This window comes from Macrobrachium nipponense, chromosome 5 (genome assembly GCF_015104395.2).
Source record: "Macrobrachium nipponense isolate FS-2020 chromosome 5, ASM1510439v2, whole genome shotgun sequence".
Lineage (NCBI taxonomy): Eukaryota > Metazoa > Arthropoda > Malacostraca > Decapoda > Palaemonidae > Macrobrachium > Macrobrachium nipponense.
Genome location: NC_061107.1, coordinates 49,896,805 through 49,924,093, shown reverse-complemented (window position 1 = coordinate 49,924,093; position 27,289 = coordinate 49,896,805). Strand labels below are relative to the sequence as shown.

Genomic DNA, 27,289 nt, shown 5'->3' with positions numbered 1-27,289 from the left:
TGTTATAAAGTAGTAGAAATAGTAAAGTAATAAAAAAGGGATTTTGACGTAGGAAAAATCTATTTCTGGGTGATTGGCTCGTGTCGCCCTATGAAACGGATTCCTTATTTAATATCATTCTTTCTAGGTAAAATTAATCTAAAATTACCAGAGAAAAACAAAATTAAGAAAATGTCAGTAAAACTGACTCGCTCACTCTTTAAAAGAAGTGTCGGTATGAGAATAGGGGCGAGTGGGAACACTACCACGAGACATTCACCAATTAGACCTTCCAATCAAAATCCCCACTAGAGAGAGCTGATACCAAACGGGCGATGCGGCCGCTACTACTACTACTAGGGGACGCCACGGACAGCAGCGCCCCTAGCGGTCATCCTTAATCTATGAACATCTTGTCCTGCAGGGGGGGGCAATCAATACAGGGCGGGTTTCATAGGGCGACACGAGCCAATCACCCAGAAATAGATTTTTCCTACGTCAAAATCCCTTTTCTGGGCTCAGCTCGTGTCGGCCTATGAAAGAGTACCAGAGAAACAGACAAGATGGGAAAAAAGGACAAATGAAAATCAGTTGTAAAAATGAGGGATATAATATAAGTAAATCAGTTATTACAGCATATAAACTAAGTACTTAAGGCTAACTTATTTTAAACAATGACATAAAAGAAAGTTAGTAATGTAAAAGTACTTAAAATTATAGTAAACATAGTAAAATACAATAATGCAGTGTAATTTAACAAAATAGATTCACTTAGATAACGTATTTACAAAATATACAAACACATTGTTTCCTACCCTAGCATAAAAATAAAAAAAGGGTAGGTACACTGAAGTACATTAGCAGTACATAGTGTGGATGTCCCTAGCAAAAAAAATAAGGGACAATCCACTAATATGATCTCAGCGGCTAAGGCTAGAATATCCGAGTAGCATGGCGATAGGGTGAGGCATGTTGGACGAGGTAGGTAGAGAGGAGACCTGGATCTATACTACGACTACTATACAGTATCAGGGGAAACAATGTTTCCCGCTGCTACTGCAGAAAATTTAAAGATTCCAAGGACTTTAGATAGTGACGTTTAAAGACTGTCGGAGATTTCCATCCAGTATACTTTTAAGATCCTCAAAGTTCATATGTTGAAAGTAATTAATTGAGGTGGCTACTCCCTGATGTCATGTGCTTTTGGAAATGAATCAGGATTGGCTTGTTCAATGAAGTAAAGGATTTGTTGTCTAAGACCTTTTACTGATAAAGTACCCCACCTTTTTCTCTCATGAAGAGAGAACCTGAGGATCTTGAGGATGTACGAGATAGAAAGGCTCTTAAAGTTGATACTGGGCAGAGAGAAGGGTCTTGCGGAAGTGGGATGACTTTTACCAAGGAGCCCACCTTGCGAGGGGATCCTCATTTTTAGCCAAAAAACTACGATCCGGAGCAAGCAGAACTTCTCCTGAGGGGAGGATTCCACATGACGAGCATCTCTGGATAGAGCCGACAGTTCTGAAATTCTAGCTCCTGAAGCTAGGCTTAATAAGAATAATGTCTTTCTAAGAAGCATTATGAATGTACAAGATGAGTTGTCAGTATCTGATGCTAGTTTGAGGACATCATTTAAGAACCATGAGACTGCAGTAGGCCTTTGAGAAGGTCTAAGTCTAGGCACAGGCTTTAGGGATAGACGTAAATAAGATTCAGTCAGATCTATCTGGAAACCTAACTGAAAGATCTTCTTCAAGCCGAATTTATGAGTAGTAATAGTGCTAGCTGCTAAATAAAACTTTTTCAAACAAGGATCTGAAAAAGGATATAGCTAAATTAACTGTCATGGTTGTAGTGTTTGATTCTTTCAGGAAGGATGCTAATTTTTTAACAGCTGAGTCATATTGTCTAATAGTTGACTCTCTCTTATCTGATTCTAGGAAGAGGATGTTTTGTGGATCAATGTTAGCATCTTTATTAGCCGCAAACTTCATGAAGTCCATAAAGTTAGGGTCTGAAGAATTCCTGAGGAAGCGAACACAGTCCTCATTTGTACTGATTGTGACAGCTTGGGATTGGGAATCCGTTGAGGTTGGAGACCCAATTCCAGAAGCAGAGGGTACCAGTTGCTCTTGGGCCAGTCTGGAGCAATCAGGGCTACTAGTCCCTTGAAAGTCTCAGCTTGCTCAAGACTTTCAAGAGAAGATTCACTGGAGGAAAAACATAAATTTTTCTCCACTGATTCCAATCTAACGACAGGGCGTCCGTGGCATAAGCCAGAGGGTCCAGGTTGGGGGCCACATAGCAAGGAGCTTGTGGTTCGCTTGTGAGGCGAAGAGATCTACTTGGAGACCTGGGACTCTCCGGCATATCCACTGGAATGACCCGTCGTCTAGGGACCATTCTGATTCCAGAGGGGCCGACCGGGACAAGGCGTCTGCTATCACATTTCTTACCCCGCCAGGTGAGTGCGGACAGATGCCATTTGTGTTTGTTTGCTAGTGCAAAGATGGCTATCATGACATGGTTCAAACATGTTTGGATTTGGACCCTCCTCTGTTGATGCAATGAACTACCACTGCACTGTCCAAAACTAGTCTTAGATGAGACTTTTCCGGGGAAGAAGTCTCTTCAGGGTAAGAAATACTGCCATTGCTTCCAGAACGTTTATGTTTGGAGCTGGCGGAATTGGAACTGACCAAGTCCCCTGAACTTGTTTGAATTGAGAATATCCCCCCCACCCGGACAGGGAGGCATCCGTGTGAATGGTTAACACTGGAAGGGGATATTGAAGGGGCACCCGCTTGGCCAGGTTCTTTACTTTTGTCCATGGACGGAGTTGATTGCGAAGGATCTGTGGAATTACTGACAACTTGTCTCGAGATTTGGCGTTTGCTCTCGATCGCCAAACTCGATTTATATCTTTCAGCCTTGCTTTCAGGAGGATATCTGTCACTGAAGCAAACTGAAGGGAACCTAGGATTCTTTCCTGGCTTCTCCTTGATGTTTGCTTGCATTTGAGAAATTGTCTGACAGACTTGGCTATCTCTTTCCGTTTGGCCACTGGAATTGACAGATTGTGGGAAGACAAATCCCATTGGATTCCTAGCCACTGAAAACGAGACTCTGGAGTAAGTCTGGATTTTGTTTTGTTTATCTGGAAACCCAGATGTTCCAGAAATTGAACTACCTTTTTTGTGGCTTTGAGACATTCCTCGACTGTTGGTGCCCAGATCAACCAATCGTCGAGGTATGCTGCTATCATTATTCCCTGAGTTCTCAATTGTTGCACCACTACTTCTGCTATTTTCGTGAATACCCTGGGGGCTACATTCAGACCGAAGGGCATCACTTTGAATGAGAATGTCTGATTTCCTAGCCTGAATCCTAGGAATGGGCGGAAGTGTCTGGCTATAGGGATATGATAGTATGCGTCTGTAAGATCGATGGAGCATGTGACGGCTCCACGAGGGAAGTAAGGTCCTTACCTGCGAGAGGGTAAGCATTTTGAACTTGTCGCAACGAATGAAAGAGTTTAGCCTTGACAAGTCTAAGATTACCCTTCTTTTTGTTGAGCCTTTCTTTGGCAACGCTGAATAAGCGAACCTTGATTGAAATTTTAGATGCTTGACTCTCGCAATAGCTCCTTTCTGAAGGAGTTCCCTCCGCATAATCTGTCAATTCCTTTGATGGTACTTGACGGAATGATTTGATTGGAGGGGGATCTTTGATCCAACTCCAACCCAATCCCTTGGACACTATGCTCTGTGCCCAATGCTGAACCCCACCTGTGACGGAAGAGGAACAGCCTCCCTCCTACCTGGGGAGCCTCATTGTTGATGGGCGGGTTGACCTCCACGCCCTCCTCTGAACTGCCTACTCCTTGCCGCCCTTCCTGTGCCACGCTGGCGAAAGTGGCCTCTCGCTCTGTTACCTCTCGATTGCCTATTAAAGGGAGGGTAAGCCTGACCTTCATACATAGGGTTGAAGGCCGGCGAGAGTGCGTAGGAGGTCGAGGGTTTGTGACTGAGGAGACAGCAGGAGGATGGCTGGGTCTGCTTCGAGTTGAAGGTTGTCCCTGTTGGGTAAACTGGGACGGCCTGAACAAATTGCTGCTGTTGCTGGTGTTTCTGGTAAGGCTGGAACCTTTTACCAGACTTCTTTAGTTTCTTACCAGCAGCAGGGGCGGATTCTTGTTTCCTCTTAGAGGAGATACCCCATCTAGCTCCTAAGGCTCTGGTTGAGCCTAGCAGCCTCGTGGTGTACCTCATTTACAGCGGACTCTGGGAAGAGGTCCGCTCCCCACATGCTGGAAGCCAGGAGTCTGTTAGGTTCGTGCCTAATAGTGCACTCCTGCAGAACGTGCTTTCGGCAATTCCTCCTAGCTTGGAAGAAGTCGAAAGCATCCGTCTGAACCGTTTGAAGCTGGGACTTGGCCAGAATCTTAAATAAAGGTTCTGTGCCATACGAAAGAGCAGCCATCTCTGTGATAATCAGAGAATTGAGGGACCTGCCAAACCTATTTCTAGCGTCGAACTCTGCCTGAATCAAGGAATCAGGAGCCAGCCTTGGGAGCTTTTCGCCAAACTGGTCCATAGCACAGTCCGGTTTTGAGCTTACCAGCGTGAAAGTGGCAGGCAAGTTCTCCCACAATTCTCCGAAAGCTGGGAAGAGCGGAGAAGTAGACTCTGCTTCCCTCAGCTGTGGCATGGGCTCATCCTTGAGGACTGCCTGAAGAGTCGCTTCCTACTATTTTTGTAGCGAACGGAGGAGAAGCCTCCTCCTCCGTCGCAAAAATAGTAAAAGGACTCTTGAAAGCCTGGAGCTTAGTGTTGGTACACTCCCAGTCCTCAAGGCAGTGAACCCATTCGCGTTGAGCGTGATCTCTACTATAGAGAACGTTCTCCCTGGAGATCTTGTCCTCCCTAGTGAGTGCCGCTACGGTCAGCCTAGCATAACCAATGAAAGGCTGCGTCAATCCCGGAGGATAAAACTCGAAGTCCTCAATCCTTCGAGTTCCACACTCCGGGACAGAGATCAATACCATCCTTGAATGGAGCCACTCTCCATGGATTCTCCATGGAGAAGGCTGGTAGCGACTCATAAGGTGGTAGCTGGAGAATACCAGCACTTGCTACTGGGAGACTGGATGAGGAGCCTGAAGCAAGCCCAGCTACTCGGTCCTCGTTCTCTCTAACTCTGTTAGAGAGATCTTGGATGGACTGGCCCGACTGAGACAAAGTGCTCGACAGTTGTGCGAACATTTGTTCGAACCTGGTTCCGAGGGCGGAGACCTGTGAGCCAACCATCTCTCCTACCTGTTGCATCACCACTGCTGAGAAAGCAGTGGGATCAAAGGAGCTAGGTCCCGCTACTCCAACCGGCGTTGCCGGAGTGGATCGGTGGAGGCCGGAGAAGGCATTGGCTCAGCGGGAGCGCGAGCCTTCTCCTTAGAAGCCTTGCTTCTAGAGCTCTTTGAATAGGAAGAGCTCGGCTTAGCCTTCACCGCGTCAGCATAGGAAGTCGAAGACTTCTTAGCTGAAGAAGACGACGACGACTTTTAGAAGTCGTCTTAAACAAGGGTCTTCGGTTCTCTCTGTCCCTTCACCTTTGGGGGTACAGAGAGAGCGGGAGAGCGGGTAGGGATCTCAGATCCCAAAAAGCCTTGGAAAGAAGCGGTAGAAGAAGGGACAGGAGAAGATCCAGGAGCGCCCAAGGAAAGACCTTGGGCACCCGACACACCTACCTCAACTAACAAATCCTCAGCACCTACCGCCATAGGCTCAATATTAAGGTCCAAGGTTGCGACGTCCGGGACCGTCTCCTGCGTGGCCACGGCCCCGAAAGACTGCTGCATCTCTTGCTGGTGGAGGCTATGAGAGGGGGCTGCAGATATGGGGTCAACATACCCTGTTGACTTGCCACCGGGGAAGATCTGAACGGCCAGCTTCTTGTCCAAGATGTAAGGCTGGCCTTTGGCGGCGTTCTTCCCGAAGCCGCCCACCCAAGCTTTCAGGGTTGCTAGGGCGACTTCCCTCACACCGGCAGCCTGAAAGAGAAGGCGAAATGAAGCTTCTAATGGCGAGCGGGGTTAACAAGCTTATGACTAAGTGTTGTTAGTAATACGATAAAAAAGTCTATAATCGACTTACCCCCTCCACCAGCTGACTGACCAGGTCGTAACAGATGGCGCAGGCTTCCGGGTGCCAGACGATCATGTCGTTGTAAGGCGTGGCACACGGGGCGTGAGACCTGCACTCATCGTGGGCGCAGGGGTCGTATAACGTCGCATTGCACCCAAAGGGACCTGACAGTTGGTAGCCTGTAAGTGGAAAGATACATAAGTATCAGGAGAACACTTACAGCCTAACAATTGCTCCACTGGTGCTGGAGCGAGAAAGTTAGATTAAACCAGAGCCCCGCCATAATACGTGTGGTAGCAAGATGGTTGGAGTTTGTCCAAGGCTACGGCGGAGACAAGAGATAGAATCCAACCAGGTGTGGTGGTGAAAATTGAAACCACGACGGAAAACGGCGGAGATGGTATATATATAATATAAATCTAGGAATTCATCGTAAAATTAGGGTATATCCTTAAAAATAACGAAATAAATATCAAACCTTTCCCCCCCCCCCGTCTACTAGAGAGTGCCCGGGTAAGAAAGCAAGCTCCCTTCCGGTAGCGGGGAAAAAGGGAAGGATATAGTAGGCAAGCAATAGACCACTAGTAGTGACCACCCCGCCCGGTACCCGAAACAAGTGGTCGCCCTATACCCCCAGCTGGGGAGAACCCCTGGCCTCCTCAGAGAAGGAGGGAGGAAGGCAACTGAGGTTGTCATGGCAACCAAGGGGTCCCCCAGAAACCCCTCCCATATACCTGGTAGGGAGGGAAGGGGAAGGGTAAGGTGCGATGGAACACGTGACCGCAAGTGGTCTAAGCCGCGATAGCAACACAACCGTGGAAGGGCCACGTGAACCAGGCTGTACCAATACATGGACATGCACCTAGGCTAGCCTAACACCCTAAATAGAACTAAAATTACATCGTAAAGATGGAAAAGACACTTTTAGTAAAAAGAAAAAGAAGCCCAGGAGAGGCAAACTGTTCCGAGGAACAGAAGCCTACTCGGAGCCAGCGATAGCCGATGAAGAGCAAGAGCCGGGATGCTGGGCCAGAAACACAGAATAGCCCTAAATACCAAACTAAGAGAATGGTAAATGGGCTAACCTAGCTAAAAAGGCGATGTAAAAAACGATGAACGTGATATAGTAAGCCCATAAGTATAAGAAGTCCCAGTATGGAAGACCGGGAATTCTTAAAGAGGCAGCATGGCGCCGCCACGAGTCGACCGGGAAACCGTATATGACCTATTAGAAGGAAAATACTGGTTCCTGGAAGACTAAAATACGGTAAAACACTACTTATGAGGCACTTAACTTAGCCGTTGCGATGGCAGCACGTTCCATAATGGAGAATGAGGTAAATCCAGAAAATAGTACACAAGCAAGAAAATGCGTACGACGCTTAGCGCTAATATTAAGGATGTCCGCTAGGGGCGCTGCTGTCCGTGGCGTCCCCTAGTAGTAGTAGTAGCGGCCGCATCGCCCGTTGGTATCAGCTCTCTCTAGTGGGATTTTGATTGGAAGGTCTAATTGGTGAATGTCTCGTGGTAGTGTTCCCACTCGCCCCTATTCTCATACCGACACTTCTTTTAAAGAGTGAGCGAGTCAGTTTTACTGACATTTTCTTAATTTTGTTTTTCTCTGTAATTTTAGATTAATTTTACCTAGAAAGAATGATATTAAGGATCCTTTCATAGGCCGACACGAGCTGAGCCCAGAATAAAGTAGCAGAAAAGTAGTACAGTAGTAGTAAAATAGTAGTAGTGGTAATAGCAGTACTAGTTTTCTTACTGAAACAGTTATTCCTAGGTTTCATACAGAAACTGCATATACATCAATGAATGTTTACGGCACTGGTAATAATAATAATAAAACAGTAATAATAGTAATAATAATAATAATGATAATAAAAGCAACAGCATCTCGTGACCAATACGTATATACATATGGGGCAGTTTATTTACCCCCATTATCATCAGCAAGCTATAAAAAAACACATCTCATCACGAGTAACAGGCCTCCATAGAAGAAGTCCTTTCACCTTACGCTTCCTGTTTTGAATGAAAGTACTACTCTGCCCGAGCATTCATCCATTCACACAATATGTCAATTACATCACCACAAAAAAGGAAAAAAAAAATGCATCACGTAAGCAGTTAAAATCTGGTGTGTAAGCAGGAATCCCATTGCCACCCTCCGTGAATCAGGGAGGCCTGGGTCTGGGCGCAAGTCACAAGATGGATCAGTTATGAACCGCCAGCCTTCGTCGACAAGAGGTTCAATGTCTTCCAAACACTCGTTGTCACTGTCAACCTCTTAAGAAATTATCACTATAATCATCATCTGATAGATTTGGCAGGTACTCAGACCCTGACTCTTAAACACTATCATCTGACATGATACTGAAAAAAAAAAACATATAAAATAACTGCAATCAAAAGGGAAAAAGGTTTAGAATTCAAATCCACATGGTTTACGGACAAAATTGTAATCATCCTTCTCAGATAATAGCCTGAGGCGCACTGGCATATGTTGGCCAGTACCCCTCCTATGAAAATGACGTCACGACGTCCTTTGGACACTCATTGGTTAGAATGAATTGTGGGTGGAGCTTCAGCACCTCTTTCGTACACAATACTGTGTCTGGAAACCATCCAAGCTGAAGAAAACGCTTTGCTTTTCAAGGAGGGATGAAAGACGTACACGCGTATGTCCTGGTCTTTTATTACTGTACTGTAAAAGACGTACATGTGTACGTCCCAGTGCTGAAGTGGTTAATGGCCCACCTCAGCCACCCCTAATTCTTATACCCTAGCCAAAAGGCAAAGTGTAGTGTAGACCGATGAGTGGGCAGGGCTTCCCCTTACTGTCAGTAACTAATTACGTACCTTGTTTGACAGTTAACAGCTATTCCAGCTCACGTTCGCAAGTATATTTCCTAGGTAAACACTCGGTTTGTATGTTATGGATGAATTTTCTTGTGTGAAGCTATATATGAAAACTTCTTTTAAGTGTGACATTCAAGTAGAGGTCCTGCACCTAAAACTCAGCTAATTAATACAAACTTTGTATAGCTACCTCAGTAATCATTTTGAGATTTTAGGGTTTACGTACATAGATAACAAATGCACATAGCAGAGAACTTACTCTTCCAGGTCCATGTGAATATGTGCCTATATGTATATGTATATGAAATTAACATAGATTGTTTCCATTTTTATCAGTGTGGTAGTCCACTTTTTTATGTCATGTTAGGATAATAGCAGTAATTTCATTATCATATTGTTTAATATTACACATATCATGACCATTAGATTTAAATAGATAACATGATTTGGGAGATATGTTTTACTTTATGCTGGTGGTAAACCATTGGTGTATCTGGTTTTCAGATAAGAGCACACACTGTTGCTGAATCCTTCAAGTGTCTCAAGATGTTACTTAGTGGTCTTTTTAAACTAATTAATTTTGATGTGTTAATTATTGTATTATTTTAAAATATTTAAGTAAATTTAAATCTTTAATTAATAGACTAAAATGGTAATATATGTTATCTTTTTAATTATGAAATATTTTGCCCCAAACACAGTTAATCGAATATGAATGCCGTGCTAAGGAGCAAGTTTTAGTTCTCATGAGACTGGGGGAAGCTCAGACAGCACTTAGAAGAGCAATACAAAGTGGTGACACTGATCTCATCTTTACAGTGCTCGATCATTTACGACAGAAACTCCCTTCAGGGGATTTCCTGGTAAGTACAGAAATTAAACTCTAGATTTATGTGATAGGAAAAACATCCTCACCTTCATCCTTGTTGCTTCTTTTAATCTATTATTGCTTTTATGTTTTCTTTTTAATTTTCAATTTACCTATATTGAATGTTTTTCTCAATTTTTGTTTTTATATTTTAGAATGATGTCATAAATGTTGCAGGTTGAATGTTGCATCTTCTTGTATTTATGCATATGTTAGGAATAATGGGTGTATGTATAACTCTTAAGTTAGAATTGCAAGTCTGAGAGTATCACTTGTGTTCAGAATTATAAGCTCTTAGTTTGTTATTGCTAATTTGTAATTACCATCAAATGTCCCTATATGCAGCTCTCATGTCTATGCACTACAAGACAAGAGGCAATTGTTGTCAGTGTAAAGTGATTTCAGAACTTCCATTGCTATCATGTGTGTAACTTTTTACTTACACTCATTTATGTAAGTACCACCATTAGAAAAAAGTCAGAATCTACTCTATCAATGTGTGTGCCATTGGTAATTGAGTGTAGAATACCCCTAAGTGTTATCAAGTTAGATATTTTTACAGAATTCTTTGCTGATGACCTGTTAATAATTATGGTTGAAACAGTTATGATTTTGTGACTGTACCTCCAGAGAGTCAAGGATTCTAGAGATGAATTAACCAGTCTTTTCCAATCCATGCGATGGTCCAGAAGGCCTTCTAAATAGATTACAATCTTTTACTGAGTGAAGAGAGTAGTAATTATAGTAATTAGAGCATATGAAAATATTTCTGATAGCAGTTTCTCGGGTAAAAGTAAGTGCTCTTTAGATAAGGTCATCATTTTCTTCATTGTTTTAAATAAAATGTAGAGGTATTTGCAGCATATGGAACATCTAGGGATCAGTTATTGTAGAGTTGTAGTCCTTATTCTCTTAAAGGATCTAGGCTAGTTGGGTGATCTCTGTTTTCATCTCACTATCCTTCTCTTTATGTATTAAGACACCCTTATGATGTAGTCTTCCTGGGTTGTTTGAGTTATAACCCATGTTAATTGGAATCCCAGAGAAGATAGTCTATACTCTATATCAGATGGAGCAATGTTTTTCATTTATTGCTTTTTATTTGAAGTGGAATACTTGTACCTATGTACATGTTGAAAACTAGAAACCAGTTATTAAAAATCAAAATGATGTGTCAGAGGTAGCCAAAATTTTTTGCTGACAACAGCATTTTATATCAAAATTTAAAAGGTTGGAAAAATAATAAAGTTATGTGGTGGAATCTTAACAGCTTGATTACCTCCTTTCCCCACATGCCATATTCCACTTGTCAAAGGCTAACTACAAGTAGAATCGCAGGCATCACATTTCTTCAAGCAATACCATTTGAAGACAGCAAATGTATCCACTCAGAAGTACTCTTTCATATCAACTCTACTTTTCTTTGCGGGTACAATTTTTTTTCTTTTTTATTCTTTGTCATCGAGAATAATATGTTGAACTCATCCCGAGTTGTGGAGACTAGAGTAATGTTCAACAAATACCTGAGCCAGGTCAGTGTTGGGTGGTACTGGAATCAGGCACTCGTGCTTAATTTTCACATCAACAGTGGTTCATCCAAACTGAAGCCTATTCAATATGCATATTATAATGGCACTCGCTTTCTATACTGATTGAGAAAGACTCATACTTTTACTTTTTGCTTTCATCATAATTTATCAGGTTGTGGAGAAAAGCCCTACTCCTTCCTATGTACCCCCTGACCTCCATATCTGTCTCTTGTGGCTGGGCTTTACTACTCCTTTTGTGATTTCATTATTTTTTTCGTCTGTGCTTTCAGTGATTTTTTGCAATGGCAATTCCTAGATCAAGAAAAATGTAACAAAGGAATGGGGTTCTTTAGGGTTTAGATTTATTTTTTTAGACCTTTTTGGCTTCTCTTTGACAATGGCCAGCTCAGCTTGTTTGCTACCCATATCAATACCATACCATTCTCATACCCATACCCATGCCCACAGCTAAATTAATCCCACTAATAATAGTCGGCAATAGTGTACGGCAACACCTGCCCATTTACGGGGGAAGGGGTAGTAGGATGGTGAGGAGGAAGGAAGGGGGAGGGAAGAGTGAAGGGAGGGAAAGTGGGGAGGGAAGAGGGAAGGGGAGGGATGGAAGAGGGAGGAGGGAGAAGGGGATGGTAGGGGGAAGGGAGTATGAAAGTTGAGGGGATAGCGAAGAGGGAAGGAGAGGGGGTGGACACAGCTAGAGAAAAAAAAAATTACCAAAATACAAAGTTACCTTGCCAAAAAGGCTACACAGTGGCGCTATCTAGTAGCATGTAAATATATTACAAATAGTAGATGCAATCATTCCAACACTTTTTACCATGCTCAGTGTACACATCAGGTGTTTGCAGCAGCTTTGTTGATTATTCACCTGTTTGGAAGACCGGATTTCCGTGAAGTATTATTGCTGATTTAGAGTAGCCTTCAAGCTTACAGCTTTCAGGATCAGTATTTTATTGTTTTGTTGTTAAAATCTGATTCAAGTTTATCATATTTCTCTATAGCAAATTTTCAATCATTTGATTAACCCTCCTTTGCCAAGTACTAGTGTATTATAACATAAACATCACATTCACTACCGAACCGATGTTTTCAGTGGCGAATACATATCTACAAGTCCCAAATAATATTTGATAGAAATTTAGATATGTTTGTGTGATGGTACTTTATGTAAGTACTTCAAGCAACGGTTGGTAAAGAATGGATTAAAACATCTTATTACACTTTCTTGTGCAGAGAACTGAAAAAGTGCAAGGGCAGAACGTAGTAAGAAGAGAAATTACTTTTTATGGTGGCGATAGGTTTTTGAATAAATATAAGTTCTCGACTGCCAAGAATCGCTACTGAGTGCCCAGAGCAGTCACTAGCTTCGGCGACGAGCGCCCATGAGCATTCACTTGCTTCCTGAGCTACTAGCTCACCCAGTGCCAGCTCTCAATATCTGACACAGACTCTTCCTGCATCAATTTTTCTCTCCTGCTACTAGCCCTCTCATCTTCTCCTGTACCAGGCTCCCACACTTCCTTCCTGTGCCTTTGCCAGTCTTGTTTGTGTATGGGTTAAAAGAAGTTAACCTTGTGATAGTGAAGTGTTGTGCAGTGGAGGAGGTGAGTATCCAGCCTTTTGGTTCTCATAGACCTAAGTCACCGTCATGCTTGCCTGAACTTGGGAGGAGACATACTGAAAGTCCAATGGAGGCTGATGGAAAATCCTCCAGGTAGTTGCCCTTCAGTCAGACCTGTTGTACACTCTCAGGTTGCGACAGACAACCACTGAAAAGGTGTCTTGCCAAGGAAGTCCAAAGGATTTTGTCCGGTCCCAGGCCTCTGCAAACAACCATTGAAAAGGCATCCAGAAGGATGTAGTACTACTTTAGTCCTCCTCTAGTAATGCGGATTCTTGTTTGAAAGTCCATGGAGCTTGTCTCCTGAACTTCCAGTTGTAGAACACCAGTATTTGGCACCAAAACACACTTCCAGTGCTTGAAAGCACCCAACAACTTTTGAGCATACAATGGTTCCTAAGCAGCCTCCCCCCCCATGCTCCTAGATGGAAGGGAGATTTACCAAAGGAGGTTGGTGTTTGCACACAGTTAGCATAGTGGAAGACCCTCAGACTGCTGTTGGAAGGGCGTGCCTGCTAGTGTCCAAAAGTTGTCATCAGACTCAAAGTTTAGCCCTGACAAGAGGCGATAGGTGTTTTTCACGGCACATCCTGACTCCTGAAGAGATGTAGAGACACCATGACATCTAAATGGACTACAAATCCTGTTCTCGGTGACATACGACAGTCACAGTATCTGAGCGCTCGGTGCCGACTCCCGATCACCCTCTGTCTACCTCTGCGCACTCAACACCAGTTGCCAAGAGTTTGGCACCAACTCCCAAGCTGATTCCCAAACGCTCAGTGCCTATTCTAAAGCAGCAATATTTATCCAGTACTTGGCCTCTGCTCTGGAACACCTATCACCTGCTCAACAACAGTTTTTTCTGCAGCTTCCTGAGCTCCTGGCACCAACCTTCCAGTGCCTGGAGCCATTCCCTTTGTATCTGGCACCAATTCTCAAGCACTCAACACATTTCTTTCGACACTTATTTCTGAGCGCTCAGCTCATTAGTACTCAATGACTAGCATATTTTAGAACACACTGTTGTTCCTTGTTGATTGCCAGTTCCTGATGGAGCACCTGGCTCTGGTTTTTTAAGTGACTGGTGCCAGTCCCTGATAACCTGGTGCTAGTTCTTCAGTATCAGTCTCCCTCATCTGGACGCCATACAGAGACCATTTGTCTGCTTATTGAGATCCCCTTTTCAGTTGTGGGTGTCCCTCCATGACAATTAGTATCTAGGTGTCTTGTCCTTTGCAGACGAGGACATCGATGTCCAGTGTTTTTGAGCTTCATAAAGAAAGCTCCTCCTTTTAGGCACCATGAGAACTGGCTAAGAAGATAGAGGCCTTCCATTTTTTGGGGGGGAGACATTGCCTCGGTTTGTCCAGTCCTGTGTGGGTAAGGATGATTGAGATGTTTTCCAGGGTTTTCACTCTACTTGAAATCTCAAGAAGAATAACTTGGGTGCTCTTTTACTACTGAGGGAGTCACACAATAGCATTCAGCCCTGCTATTTTTGCCCCCGGGCCTACAGTACCTCTTCCCTCAGCACACAGTGGAGAGAATTGTCTGTTCTGCAGAAGGATTTGTCTTAGTTTGACAAAGCCACAGTTCTGCCTGTACCAAGGCTTCTGTGTTTCCCTCGTGTCTTTGGCCTTTATGTGGTGTTATCAAGTCCTTTATAATCGAGTTCACTCAAATGTCCAAGTGTCCACTGGCTGTCAAAGGTTCAGCAGGGTTGGCAGCTAGTCCACATTGTTGTCAGCAAGTCGGGACAAGGATGTGCAAGTTTCCGTGGTTGTCTGTGAGTCCGCATAATTGTCAGTGAATCTTCACGGCCTGCAACACCCCATTTTTCCATTAGTATAGAAGATGAAGTTCAGAATAGTAGAGATAAACAAAGAAAATCCTGTCATCCATTCTCCAAGGGCATTTGGATGAGGACCTGGGTTATGCAGGAAGTATCCCTCCATGTCCCTGCCAGACTTTTTGTGATAAAACTATTTAAAAAACCAGTTATAAACATTTTTAGTGGGTTTTTCTTGACTTTGAACCAACAAAGTGTTGGTTAAGTGTTTTTATAGGGGTTTCAACCATTTGCAGATTCTAGCTATTCTCAGGGGGTTCTGGTACCCATCCCCTGCGAATACGGGGGGGGGGGGGGGGGGGGGGGACACTGTAATCTTGTTACAAAACCACAGTCCTATGTGTATTCTTATCTTTGTCAGATAGCTGAAAGCTTTTCACTTACAGCTTCACTGCTTATTGACCCTATTTCACCCCTACTGTGGTAATCTTATTACAAGACCACAGTCCTAAGTATACTATCCTCATCTCTGTGAGATAGCTGAAAAAAGCTTTTTACCCACGGCTTCAATGCTTCTTGACGCTGTTTCACACCTAGACTGTTGTAATCATGGGTCAAGACCACAGTCCATAAGCATATGGAGAAGAAGGAAGCAAGAAGGCTCTCTCTCTCTCTCTCTCTCTCTCTCTCTCTCTCTCTCTCTCTCTCTCTCTCTCTCTCTCTCTCTCTCTCTCTCTCTCTCTAGTCAGCAGAGAACTCCTACACTGAGCATGTCAAATCGAGTTTTCCAGTCACTTTACCTTTTCAGGGTGCACTGATTAGTTCTGGTGGGCGCACTGAACTGTCAGAACCATGTCCTTCCTGCCAAGTGGACCTTGGATCCCCTGGTCTGGTAAAATCTGTGGGACAGGCTGATTATGGCCCAGTTTGCTGCCTCAAGGAACTGTTCCCTTCCTCTTTTCTTTCTCCAATCCTAGACCCTCTTGCATGGGCAACTGATGCCATGCTGCAAGTTAGATCTAACTTGGACCTTTAACGCCACTCTGCATTCCAACTTGGTCAAGGAAGAGCTGAACAAGTTTTCATGTTCGCAACGTAACAATGACCCTCTTAGCCCCGTTCCGAATCATGAATAATGGTTTCTGAACCAGATATGGTTGTTGGTGGACTCTTCACAACTCCTCCACAATCCATATCCACTCAGGCAGTGTCACTTCAAAAAGATACTGCTAAAGGGTGGACCATTCTTTTTTGGGCTGATTACAGACTGTCTGTGAGCTTTCTTGGAAGAAGTGATTTTTTCAAGACTGACTGCAGAAACTGTTGCAATATGCAGATGGCAGTCTTCTCGCGAAGTGCTCCAATCAAATTAGTCAGTCTTCTTGGCAAGTAGTACTCCAACCTAAGTAGGCAGTCTCCCGTCGATGGCGTAATGGTTATAACATCTCGTTTGCAAATTCCTCTTTAGCTCAGAGAGCAGAATTCCTATACCTGAGAGCCATCAAGGGGCCTTTCTTCTTCCACCTTCAAGAGGCATAGAGCAATGCTAGTCTCACTATTTAAACACAACGGTCTAGTTTTATATTTGTAATTACATAGGTATAGTTTCTAACTAGCATGGCAGTTAAGATTTTAAATTTGCAATAACGATTCTTTTGTTTTGATGTAAGTAAATAGCACCTCAACTAGAGAAAGCCTCTCAATTTGTTTCTGCCAGCTGATGACGAAGGTTGTTAACTCTCAGCTAAATCCGAGACTGGTGAAGTATTGTTTGCTTTTTGGTAGCAGCATTGGCTAGTGATAGGTATTCCATGAAAAGACCATATTTTCACAATTTAGCAGAATTAGACTGTGTTTACCTGAGTTTGACTATTTATCTACGATGTCAGATGCTAGAACATCTTTCACTTGTTATTGGAGCGAAGGCTGCAAGGCCAGATTAACTTGAGTAAAGCATGATTTGCACACTATTTGCTCTACTTGCAGGAGTCAAATTCGTTCATCAACTTTGTCGTGTGACGAACATATAAACTGGGAGCCTAAACAATGGAAAATTCTTACTTCTCCTCTTTCAAAGTTAGAAATTGATAGGAAAAGACAGGCGAATTTTAAGATGACAATAAGACTGCAGTTAGTCAGGAATCTATTAGTAGTATGGATTTACCTCTAATTTCTGTACCAATTATGTCACCTATTCCAAGTTCTCCTGCTGTTCCACCTGAACCCTTACCCAGCTCCCATGTTTCTGTCCCCAATGCCATTGCCCACCTGGAATCAAGATTCGATAGAAAGTTCAAATTAATTGTGAATTCTGTAGCTCAGTTAGGGACTTTGGTTCATACCCTAATGGAGCAAGTGAGTAAAACAAGTGTTAACAGTGCAAGTGGAGTGTTTGTGGAGGAGCTGGCCACCCATCCCACTGATTCTCCTAGACAAAAGTCCCTAGCACACTCCCTGAACCTGGGAGAAGCCATACTGGAGGCCCAAGGGAGGCTGATGGGGTCTGCCCAAGGGTAGTTTGCACTTCGAGCATACCTGTTGCAAAGCCTCAGGGCACTACAGACAGCCGTTGGAAAGCAGTCTTTTCGGAAGTGGCCCATCTTTCCTCTAGTTCTGATGTGTCTAGTCCGGAAAGCAGATGCCAGTGGCAGTTTAGTGATGATTCAAGGCCATTGAAAAGACCAGCAGTGGACATTTTGCACACCTCTCAGGTGTCTTGCAAGAGGAGCAAGGACCTGTCTTATAGCTTCTGGGACAACCCAGAATGTTTCTTGCTAGTGTATTCAGACAAGAAACGTCTTGTTTTGGGATCAAAATGTCCACGTAATCTCTCCAGTACACCGAATGCCAGATAGCTTCCAAGTGCCCAGGAGTGCCCACTCATTCAGAGATGCTTGAGGGCCATTTGGTCCTCAGTCCTCTCACATTCCAGTGCCAGCCTACTGCCACTTCAACTTTGGATCCATCATTGGCACTCATCCAGCAGTGCTTGCATGACATTATGGGTTTCTTTAGGAAGCTTCCTCCTGCAGTTAATCCTGCAGCAGATTTGTCTCTTTCTCCTGTAGCTTCTGTGGAAGAGAAAGGGAATAAGGAGGTAGAAGAAGATGCTTCTACTACTGCTTATGGAGCTCTACTATGCTATTTACTTCATAGTTTTCCAGTCTTCTTCTCCTTTGCAGCACCTGCCTCCCCTGCTTCAGCATTTATGATGAGCAATCAGCCTGCAGATCCTTCCATGTTATTGCCAAAGATGGTGTTGTCTACTTCTGCTAAGAAGCCTCTAAGTGAGGTGGATGCTTGGCTTTCACCTAAAGAGAGTAAGGAAAGTCTTGCTGTAGTTTTCCTCCCGCTAGATTTTTGCACAGGAGGTACTATTCCTGTAATGCCATGGGAGAAGCTTCTTCCTTGGGGCAGCTGCCTCCTCCCAGGGGGACTTCTCAGCTCTCACTGACGGTTCTCGGAGATCTGCTTTTTCATTGGCCAAAGTGACATTTAGATTGGTCGGTGGGCACTGCAGCGCAGAAAAATCAGGATTGTTTAAACCTACCTGCGGACTTTGTCTAAGACATCTTTTGAGTAGTACTCTCCTGTGTGGACAAGGGTGTCAGGGATAGTGCTTGTGAATTTGTCTCTCTTTACATGATGGGCATGTTAAAGATGAGAGGATTATGGTGCTCATATACCACAAAAGGGGTAACAACAGCACAAAAGTCAGCACTTCTCATCTCTATTCTTGGTAAAGACTGCTTGTTCATGCAGTCGACAGTTAATGACATTGCATCGCACTTGCTTATTCATGCAGTCGACAGTTAATGACATTGCGTTGCACTTGCATAAGAAGTTGACCCAAGATTTGTTATTGCAGTCGTCAAAATGGCCGAAAGACCTTCCTTCCTTCCTTCATTGGTAAATTGGCTTCCCCATTGCAAACATACCCCTTTCGAGGCAGGAGGCCAAGAGCTTCATCTTCAAGACCAAGAGGAAACGTCCGCTTCATGTCGCAGTCTGTTAAGAAGTCCACAACTAAAACCGCAAGAAATGAAGATCATATCCTCCATGCTGCAGTTGGGGCCAGACTCCACCTATTTTGAGAGAGATGGAAAGAGAAGGTGCAGAACAGTGGATTGTCCAATTCCTCAAAGAGGGCTACTTTATCCCTTTTAGGGAAAAACCTGCTTTGGTCAAGAAGCCCATCGGCTTGACTGCTAATTTATCAGGCTCAGAGAGGTGTTCACCCCTCTCAGAGGAAGTTGCAGCCCTTATCTCTAAGAACGTGATAGAGCTAGTAGAAGTAACATCAGAGGGGTTCTACAACCATCTTTTTGCAGTCCCCAAAGCTTCGGGAGGAATGTTTTTGTCCCTTAGACAAAATTCAGAATGGAAACCAATCACTACATTCTTGCATTCATTCAACAAGGAGACTGAAAAGACATGAAAGGTATATACTTATGCACTTCCATGTTCCAATGCATCAGAAGTCAAAGAAGTCTGGCAGGGTGGCTCCAACATAAGTGCCATAAATCACCGATTATCACTGGCCTGCACTGTTTACAAGGTCTAACATATAATACCTGATTTTAGGCCAATTTTTTGCACTGAATCCAAAAATCATGCTCATTTTACTAATCAGATCAAGTTAATGAAATATTAGCCCAGTAGAAATATCCTAAATTCCGATTTATTTGTAGATGAATGAAATACAATATTGAATATATTAGACTGATTTATTCACAGAAGGCTTACAAAATATTTTTAATAGATAGCAAGAAGAGTATAATGAACTAAGGAAGCTACTCATGAATGAATTGTCACTTCAGGGACTTCCGTTTGTGCTGAGCAGACTCCACATCCCTCTTCAGGCACCAGTAGTAGTTGGCCAAAAAGTTGACATTCCATTGGCCCTGATAGCTTTCCTCCATAACACTGATATTTTTGTGAAAACGCTCATCCTGTTCTTCACTGAAGTCTCCACAATTCTCTGGAAAATAGTCCAGATGAGACCGGAGGAAGTTGGCAGAAATTCTCCATTAACTCATCAACCACCTTCTGATACTGGGAACTTCTGTGGTTGCCAAGGAAGTTTGCAATAACTGACTTGAGGGACAACCAGGCAGAGAGTTCAGCAGGATTCAGTGCATCATCAAAACTAGCATCCTTGATGAGTTCCCTTATTTGAGGACCATCAAATATATTTGCCTAAGTTTCTCCATGCTTTTTTTGTTGAAATTTCTGATGGAGGAAAGCAAATCCTCTACCTTCCCTGTCCAATGCCTTTACAAAGTTATTCTTGAGAACTGAGTTTGATGTGGAGGAACAGAAGCAATATCTTGCTCGGTTCAACCAGGGGGTGGGACAGAACATTGTGTGACCCAGGTTTTAATCCTTGTCTGGCTGGCCACTCTTGTCTGACATAATGCTGGTCATCAGCACAGCTATCCCATAAGCACAGAAAGCATGGATACTTTGTGACCTTGAAGTCCTAGGATGAGTCCAATAACTTTAAGATCTCCACAGATCAACCATTTATGTTCCTGGTAGTTCAGAGCAGACAACAGACATTCCATGCTTTTGTGGGATTCTTTCATTTCAACTGAGTACCCAACAGGGATTGATAGAAACTTATTTCCGTTATTCAGGAGAACTGCCTTGAGACTTCTGCTAGATGAGTCAATGAAAAGTCTCCATTCCATAGCATCATACTTGAGGCCAAGTAATTTAATCAGGTCAGCAATATTGTTACAGTAGACCAGTGAAGATGCTTCATCAAACGTGAAGAATTTTCTAAATTCTCTCTTGTGGTCCTGATACAAATAGAATGTTGTTCCTGGTGCCAGTAGACGCTTCTCTCGAAGACGAGAACCCAGTAGCTGGGCAGACTACTTGGAAAGGTTCAGGTCTCATGTCAGGTCATTGAGTTCAGCTTGGGTCAAAGGCACCGGTTGGTCGTCCTCTTCTCTCCTGTATGCACCACACTCAGCTGTCTTGGTCATATCACTAGATTTGGAATCAGAACTAGATTCCATGGTGACATTTGGCTCAGGAACAGGAAGATCAGGGCCATGGAGGACTGGCTTTATGGCAGAAGGAACATCAGGGTATTGAACATGGTTCTTGTTTTTGCGATTGATGCCTTTTAGATTTGTCATGCAAAAGTAGCAGTCGATAACGTGATCTTTCCCTTCCCTCCACACTATTGGGACGCCAAATGACATACTCTTCCTTTTCTTGTTCCTCCAATCCTGTAAGTTCTCTACACATGTTTTACAGCAGATATGGGGAGTGAATGGCTTATCCTGGTCCCCTAGTTTGACTCCAAAGTAAGCTTGATATACCTTCTTCACAAAATCTGTGATTTTTGCTTGACAGTATGGAGGAACCACGTCTGCAGATGTAACAGAACCTATTAGGATGGTTTTTACACTTCTGATCCATTTTTATACATATCTAGACCTGAAAAGAGAAATCAAAATCATTATTAAAGGTTAACCATGACCTGGTTTTGCAAAAATAAGCCCATAAATGCTTGGATAATTGCGATATTTTGGAAAATATGCTGGAATAGAAGTAGAGTATATCTTAGAAATCAGACCTGACGCAGGAAAATGAACTGTATTTTTTAATTCAGCATGCAAGAAGGGTCCTAAATCAGTTTGAAAACCTTGACCTTTGTGAAAAAAAAGTTTTGAAATGCAGGCCATTGTTATCGACTATCGGTGATTTTCGCTTATCATCAAGCTGTCAGAGTGGAACCCCCCCCACCGATAACCAGGGACTGTATGTATTCTCTTGCAATGACTCTCTTAATTGCTAAGGAAACAGCAAGCATTGTTTTCCAATGCTAGCAACATTTTTCTATTTCAACTTCATTATATATCTTAATGTTTTGGAATGGTATACTATTAGCCCACCTCTTGTTAATGTGGGATTCAGCTGTGTAACTATTTGGTAATTTATTTATATGAAAATGTTATTTTCATAATAGAATTAAGTTTCATATATACTTACTAAGTAATTGTAGAATGGGAGCCCACCTGCCTCACCTCTGATAGACATAAGGGCAGAAACAGAATGAGGTTGTCTGCTAAGTCATTCCTTGTAGTATTCCTGTTAGTGGGCGGGCTAGCCACGTACGCTAAGCTGCTGCATGAGTGAAAAGTATGTATGAAATTTAATATTATTGTGAAAAGAACATTTTGGTGGCTAATTTGAATGGCCCACTGTAACTTTAAAATTTCATTATTTTAAAAAACAAACCCCAAGAGGCACCCCTCCAGAATATGAACTTTCAGAAAACTGTCATATCACCACAGATATGTTAGAACCCTCACCCACTCACTTCCTACCACATCCCTGACTGCCAGAATTCGATATCTGGATCTTCGGAATGGCTTAACAGATTTTTATGAAATTTGACATGATTAGAGATCTTAGTGGGAACCTTTAAAGCCAGAGTTTCATCCTGGTCGGTTGAACATTTCCAGAGTCTAAAGGGCGAAAGTTTGGGTTTGTGTGCACTCCTGGTGGCTGGGCTTTACTAACCGCCAATTGCTTTGGTGGTTGATGATCATTGACAATAACATGAATCACTGTCTTGAACAGGTGTACTGTTTACCCGGTGAGACTGCATTTTTTTAACTTCAGAGTAGGTTTTTCAGAGGAACATTTCATGACGAATGAAATGGCTATAAGTTTTCAGTTTGTATTAAGAAATGAATTTTACTCTGTAGTAAAAAGATTATGATTTTACCTCTTCTAGAATGTGTTAGTATTTATTATAGGATGTATGAATTTAAACATGATATGAGATCATTTTTCAAGATTACTATCTTAGTTTTGATTAGTAATAATTATTAAGTCAGTTAACTGTTCACAAAACAGGAGTAAAGTTCTGGAACTGTGTTAAACTGTAATTATAATTATTTTAACAGAAATAATTATGGTTTAAAATTTAGCCTGGGCCATTAAAACAATTTTTATGATTTTTCTCTTTCAGATGCTGATAAGAGATTTTCGGGTGGCCAAATCTCTATATATCCGCAGTTGTAGAGAAACTGATACAGACCAGCTGCGGGATATTTTAGTCCAGGAAGATGATTTCCTTGGTCAAGCACTTCTTAGAGTCAAAGAAGCTTATCAGTCAAATGTAAGTTTCAAAACGTGTGTCAAAATAGAACCCTGAAGAGGACTTTATCATAGATAAGTAATATAGTACCTGTAATTTTCTAGCTGTACACTGTTCAGAACCTGGTATTTTAAACTTATGCATTATTTTGTGACACAGTCAACTTTCATTTAGAGACCCAAGCTTAATGTACCTATACTACAGTTGACCCTCATTAAACCAGACCCCATTAACCCGGATATGGATAAGACAGGCACTGAAGATTGTCAGCCAATTTGATTAAAATATGTATAGTTGTCCACGATTTGAGATAGTGACTGTTCGTCTGCTTGTCACGTACCATTTTCCTTTCTATTTACCAAAGGTAAATAAACATTTCATATAGTATATTTTTTTTTATATGGTAGTTCAGTTCTGTACATTTACACTGCACTAAACTAAAATGCTTTCAACTTGTAACTAATTTAACTTGTGCAGCGTACATATGGTCGTTACGACACGCTAATGTCTGAATGGGTAGGAAGTACCATAGCCAACAGTTTTACGTTTCTGCTACCTGATGGGTAGCTACACCATAATGCTTTGTATGTTTTTAGGAAAGAAAGATTATGACAAAGGTAAACTTTACAAAGACAAAAGTTGAGTTACTGAACAATACGTGTGGTTACGTGGCAAATTACATAGAGAGGGAGAGAGTATTGTGGTTATGTGGCAAATAACGCACAGAGAGAGAGAGAGAGAGAGAGAGAGAGAGAGAGAGATATTGTAAGTTCCTGTGTGCAGCTTAATTCTATCATAATTTTTATCATCTTTTATATTTCAAAAATATTGAAGTAAAGTCTTTTCCTGAACCAAAGAAAGAGCAATCTTTCAGGCTCTTTGTTTTAAATTCTGGATTTTAATATTTTTAGGAGCATGAAGGTACATATATTGAATAGGAGCATACCTTTATGTCGTAAAAGTATTTATTTTTAGTGACTGTCATTTTATAGGGCTTCTGGACCCAGGCACAGGGTTTTATTCTGACTGAATTGAGGCGGTTTTCTCCTCAAGGCTGCTCTTTGCTGCTCACATATGAGATCCTTGTTCCCTCAATGGAATTCTGCTTCTGTTGGCAGTAAGATCTAGGTCAGGCTTGAATGATTTAGGCTTCACGCAAGAAACCTTTAGCTCAGTTAGCTGAGCAGATTTTGTTTAGCTGTGCTACCCATCATTCTCTTCTCAAAGTGGGAATCGGTTCTTTAACAGTGGGTAAGATTCTTTCCAAATAATATAAATTTTCATACATACTTACCTGCCTGGTTTTGAAGAAGACCCCCACCCTGCCTCCCCACTTAGTGGGCTGTCAAGGAGAATTCTGCCAAGAGCTAAAACATTCAAAACGCACCTGGTGGAAAATGGGTGTACTAGACAGTCATCGGGCAGCCATTCAATCTTTTGTTTTAATCCAACTCGCTTATTGATGCGGAGATATATGCTATCTTTAACGTAGGCAAGTATCCAAATAATAAATTTGATTATGAAAATTTATATTTTCAAGATTAAATGTAATAAAGTTCTGCAGAGATGCATTAGTGTACATTATTAAGTATAATGAACACTGACACATTTAAAAAATTGCATCTTGCCTTTGAATCTGTCACCCTCTCTGGACACAAGTATTTGATTTGACAAATAATCTGCATGATCCAATCAACAAATATCATTTATACAAACAAAATCCTTAAAGGAAACATGCCAGAATCTCGTAACCATTTCAGTCTCTCCAAGATTACATTAAGGAGTGGTAATTGATTAGGTAAGATATATTTGCCAACTCAGTTGTCTGCTTAAACATTGTATACAGTAAAAATAAAACTAATTGAAAAAATTTAAACCACACCTTTATTTACAAATGCACTAAAAAATATAAAGTAAAGCCTTCTTAGATTCACCATTCAGCATGTTAAAGGAAGTCTTGAACAAGTTTTGCCTACATCCGAATGTCATGATGACGTTAGTAGCCCCATTCTTGCCATGGAAGGAGTGATTCTCTGATCTCCTTGGGCTTCTGACAGACTTTCCAAGGTTGTTACCTCAGAGGCCAAGTCTTCTTAGACAGCCCCAACTTCAGGCACTTCCACCAAGGATTGTCCACTCTGGCCCTGATAGGATTCAGACTGCCAGGAAGCTTGCTGGAGTGAAAGGATTTGCAAAGTTGGCTGCAGAGGCTATTGCTAAGTGTAGATGCCAATCCTCCAACAAAGTATACCAAGCCAATTGGACAATCTTTCGCACTTGGTGTAGAGGACATAACATCTCATCTTCTTAGACATCTGTAGTGGACATTGCAGATTTTCTTCTTTATATGACGACATCTACGGGCCTCTCATCCTCTACTATCAAAGGTTACAGTGAGCTTGGTTTTCTGGCACAGGATGTGGCTCTTTCATCAAATCAGGACCTATCCAACCTTATCTGTCCTTTGATACCTCCAAGACTAAGCGAATAAAAGAGGTCTCTCGGAACTTGGATGTGCCTAGTCCTTAAATGGCTCTCAGGTCCCCACTTTGAGCTTCTTCATTCCGCCATGTTACAAGGCCTTACTAGAAAGACCCTTTTTCTTGTGGCACTAGCAACTGCTGAGAAGGTCAGCGAACTCCATGCCCTCAACAGAAGGGTAGGATTCTCCCAAGGGGACGCAGTACAGTGTTCCCCCATATTTGCAGGGGATTGGTACCAGACACCCCCACGAGTAGCTCGAACCCGCAAATAGTTAGAACTCCCCTCTAAAAATGCTTATATCTGCCTACCTTGAAAGTTCAAATACCAAATGTATACTTAAGTATCATCCTACATCAAATATAACATTGAATTGGTATTATTAATTAATATCATTTCATAGTCTTCTGAAACATTTTACCATCAGAAATATATACACAGTCAGTACGAGAGAGAGAGAGAGAGAGAGAGAGAGAGAGAGAGAGAGAGAGAGAGAGAGAGAGAGAGAGAGAGAGAGAGAGAAAATAACTCCTTATGATATCAAAAGATTAAAATGAACTTCTGTAGGCAACACTTCTTCCTGTCCCATAAATAGATACGTATATCTTTTCCAGTGAAGAGAGAAAGAGAGGGCTGAACAAGTATCTATTTGTCTATTTATCAATTCTTTTGCAGAGAGAGAGAGAGATAAAAGAAGGACAAAATAGAATAACCAAATGTATACCGTATGCAACATCCTACATCAAATTTATTTACCTTAAATTATTGTCATGTTCCTGTATTAATCTTTAAGTTTATATTAATATAATTTCAAAGTCATCTTAAACATTAGATATATATACATATATATATATATATATATATATATATATATATAATATATATAATATATATATATATATATATATATATATATATATATATATATATATATATCATATAATATATATATATATATATGTATATATATATATATAGATTTTTTATATATATATATATATATATATATATATATATATATATATATGACTTTATATATATATATATTATATATAATATAGTATATATATATATTATATATATATATATATATATATGTGCTTCTAATTCTTGCAGCCAAGAGAGAGAGAGAGAGAGAGAGGAGAGAGAGAGAGAGAGGAGAGAGAGAGATTGTCCTTACGGTATTTAAAAGAGTGAAATGGAAACATTATTGCATTTCTTTAAAATACTTACATATGAATTTTGTAATTACAGTTAAAGTAATATTATTATATTATATTAATATTATTGGAAAATATTAATACTAAACTCATTGTACACATACATGTACCTTAAAAATTCTCACATCTCAGTAAGAGAGAGAGAGAGGAGAAATTGAAAACCATTTAAAATCGTTGACCATATATGGCACTGCTCCCCTCCCCTGTCACATTACTTGACATATTTGACAGCTTCCTAAGTTGAGCTTCTCTGGAGTTGAGAGAAGGTAGGGAAATGGATAGAAAGAAAGACAAAAGGAAGAATTTTCATTTGAAATTACAGTTATATTATTATTATTATTATTATTATTATTATTATTATTATTATTATTATTATTATTATTATTAAGGGATTTTGAGTTAGTACATTTACCTTAGAAATAATGGATTAAAGGATATTTCGCGCAGCGACACGAACTGAGCCCAAAAATTATTATTTATTATTTATTATTATTATTATTATTATTATTATGAAAATATCAATAAACATATTACATACTACTACCATAAAAAAGGGATTTTGACGTAAGGAAAAATCTATTTCTGGGCGATTGGTTCGTGTCGCCCAGCGAAATATCCCTTTAATCCATTATTTCTAAGGTAAAT

General features: G+C 41.5%; 1 protein-coding gene across 2 annotated transcripts in view; it reads left to right on the top strand.

Annotated features, from left to right (window-relative positions):
• Window positions 1-27,289, top strand: part of LOC135215292 (vacuolar protein sorting-associated protein 16 homolog) — a 252,663-nt gene that overhangs the window by 177,023 nt on the left and 48,351 nt on the right. For both annotated transcript variants that reach the window (XM_064249839.1, XM_064249840.1), the window contains exons 13-14: window positions 9,692-9,853; window positions 22,815-22,964. In XM_064249839.1, coding sequence (XP_064105909.1) covers window positions 9,692-9,853; window positions 22,815-22,964 — 312 coding nt within the window. The remainder of the gene's footprint in view (window positions 1-9,691; window positions 9,854-22,814; window positions 22,965-27,289) is intronic.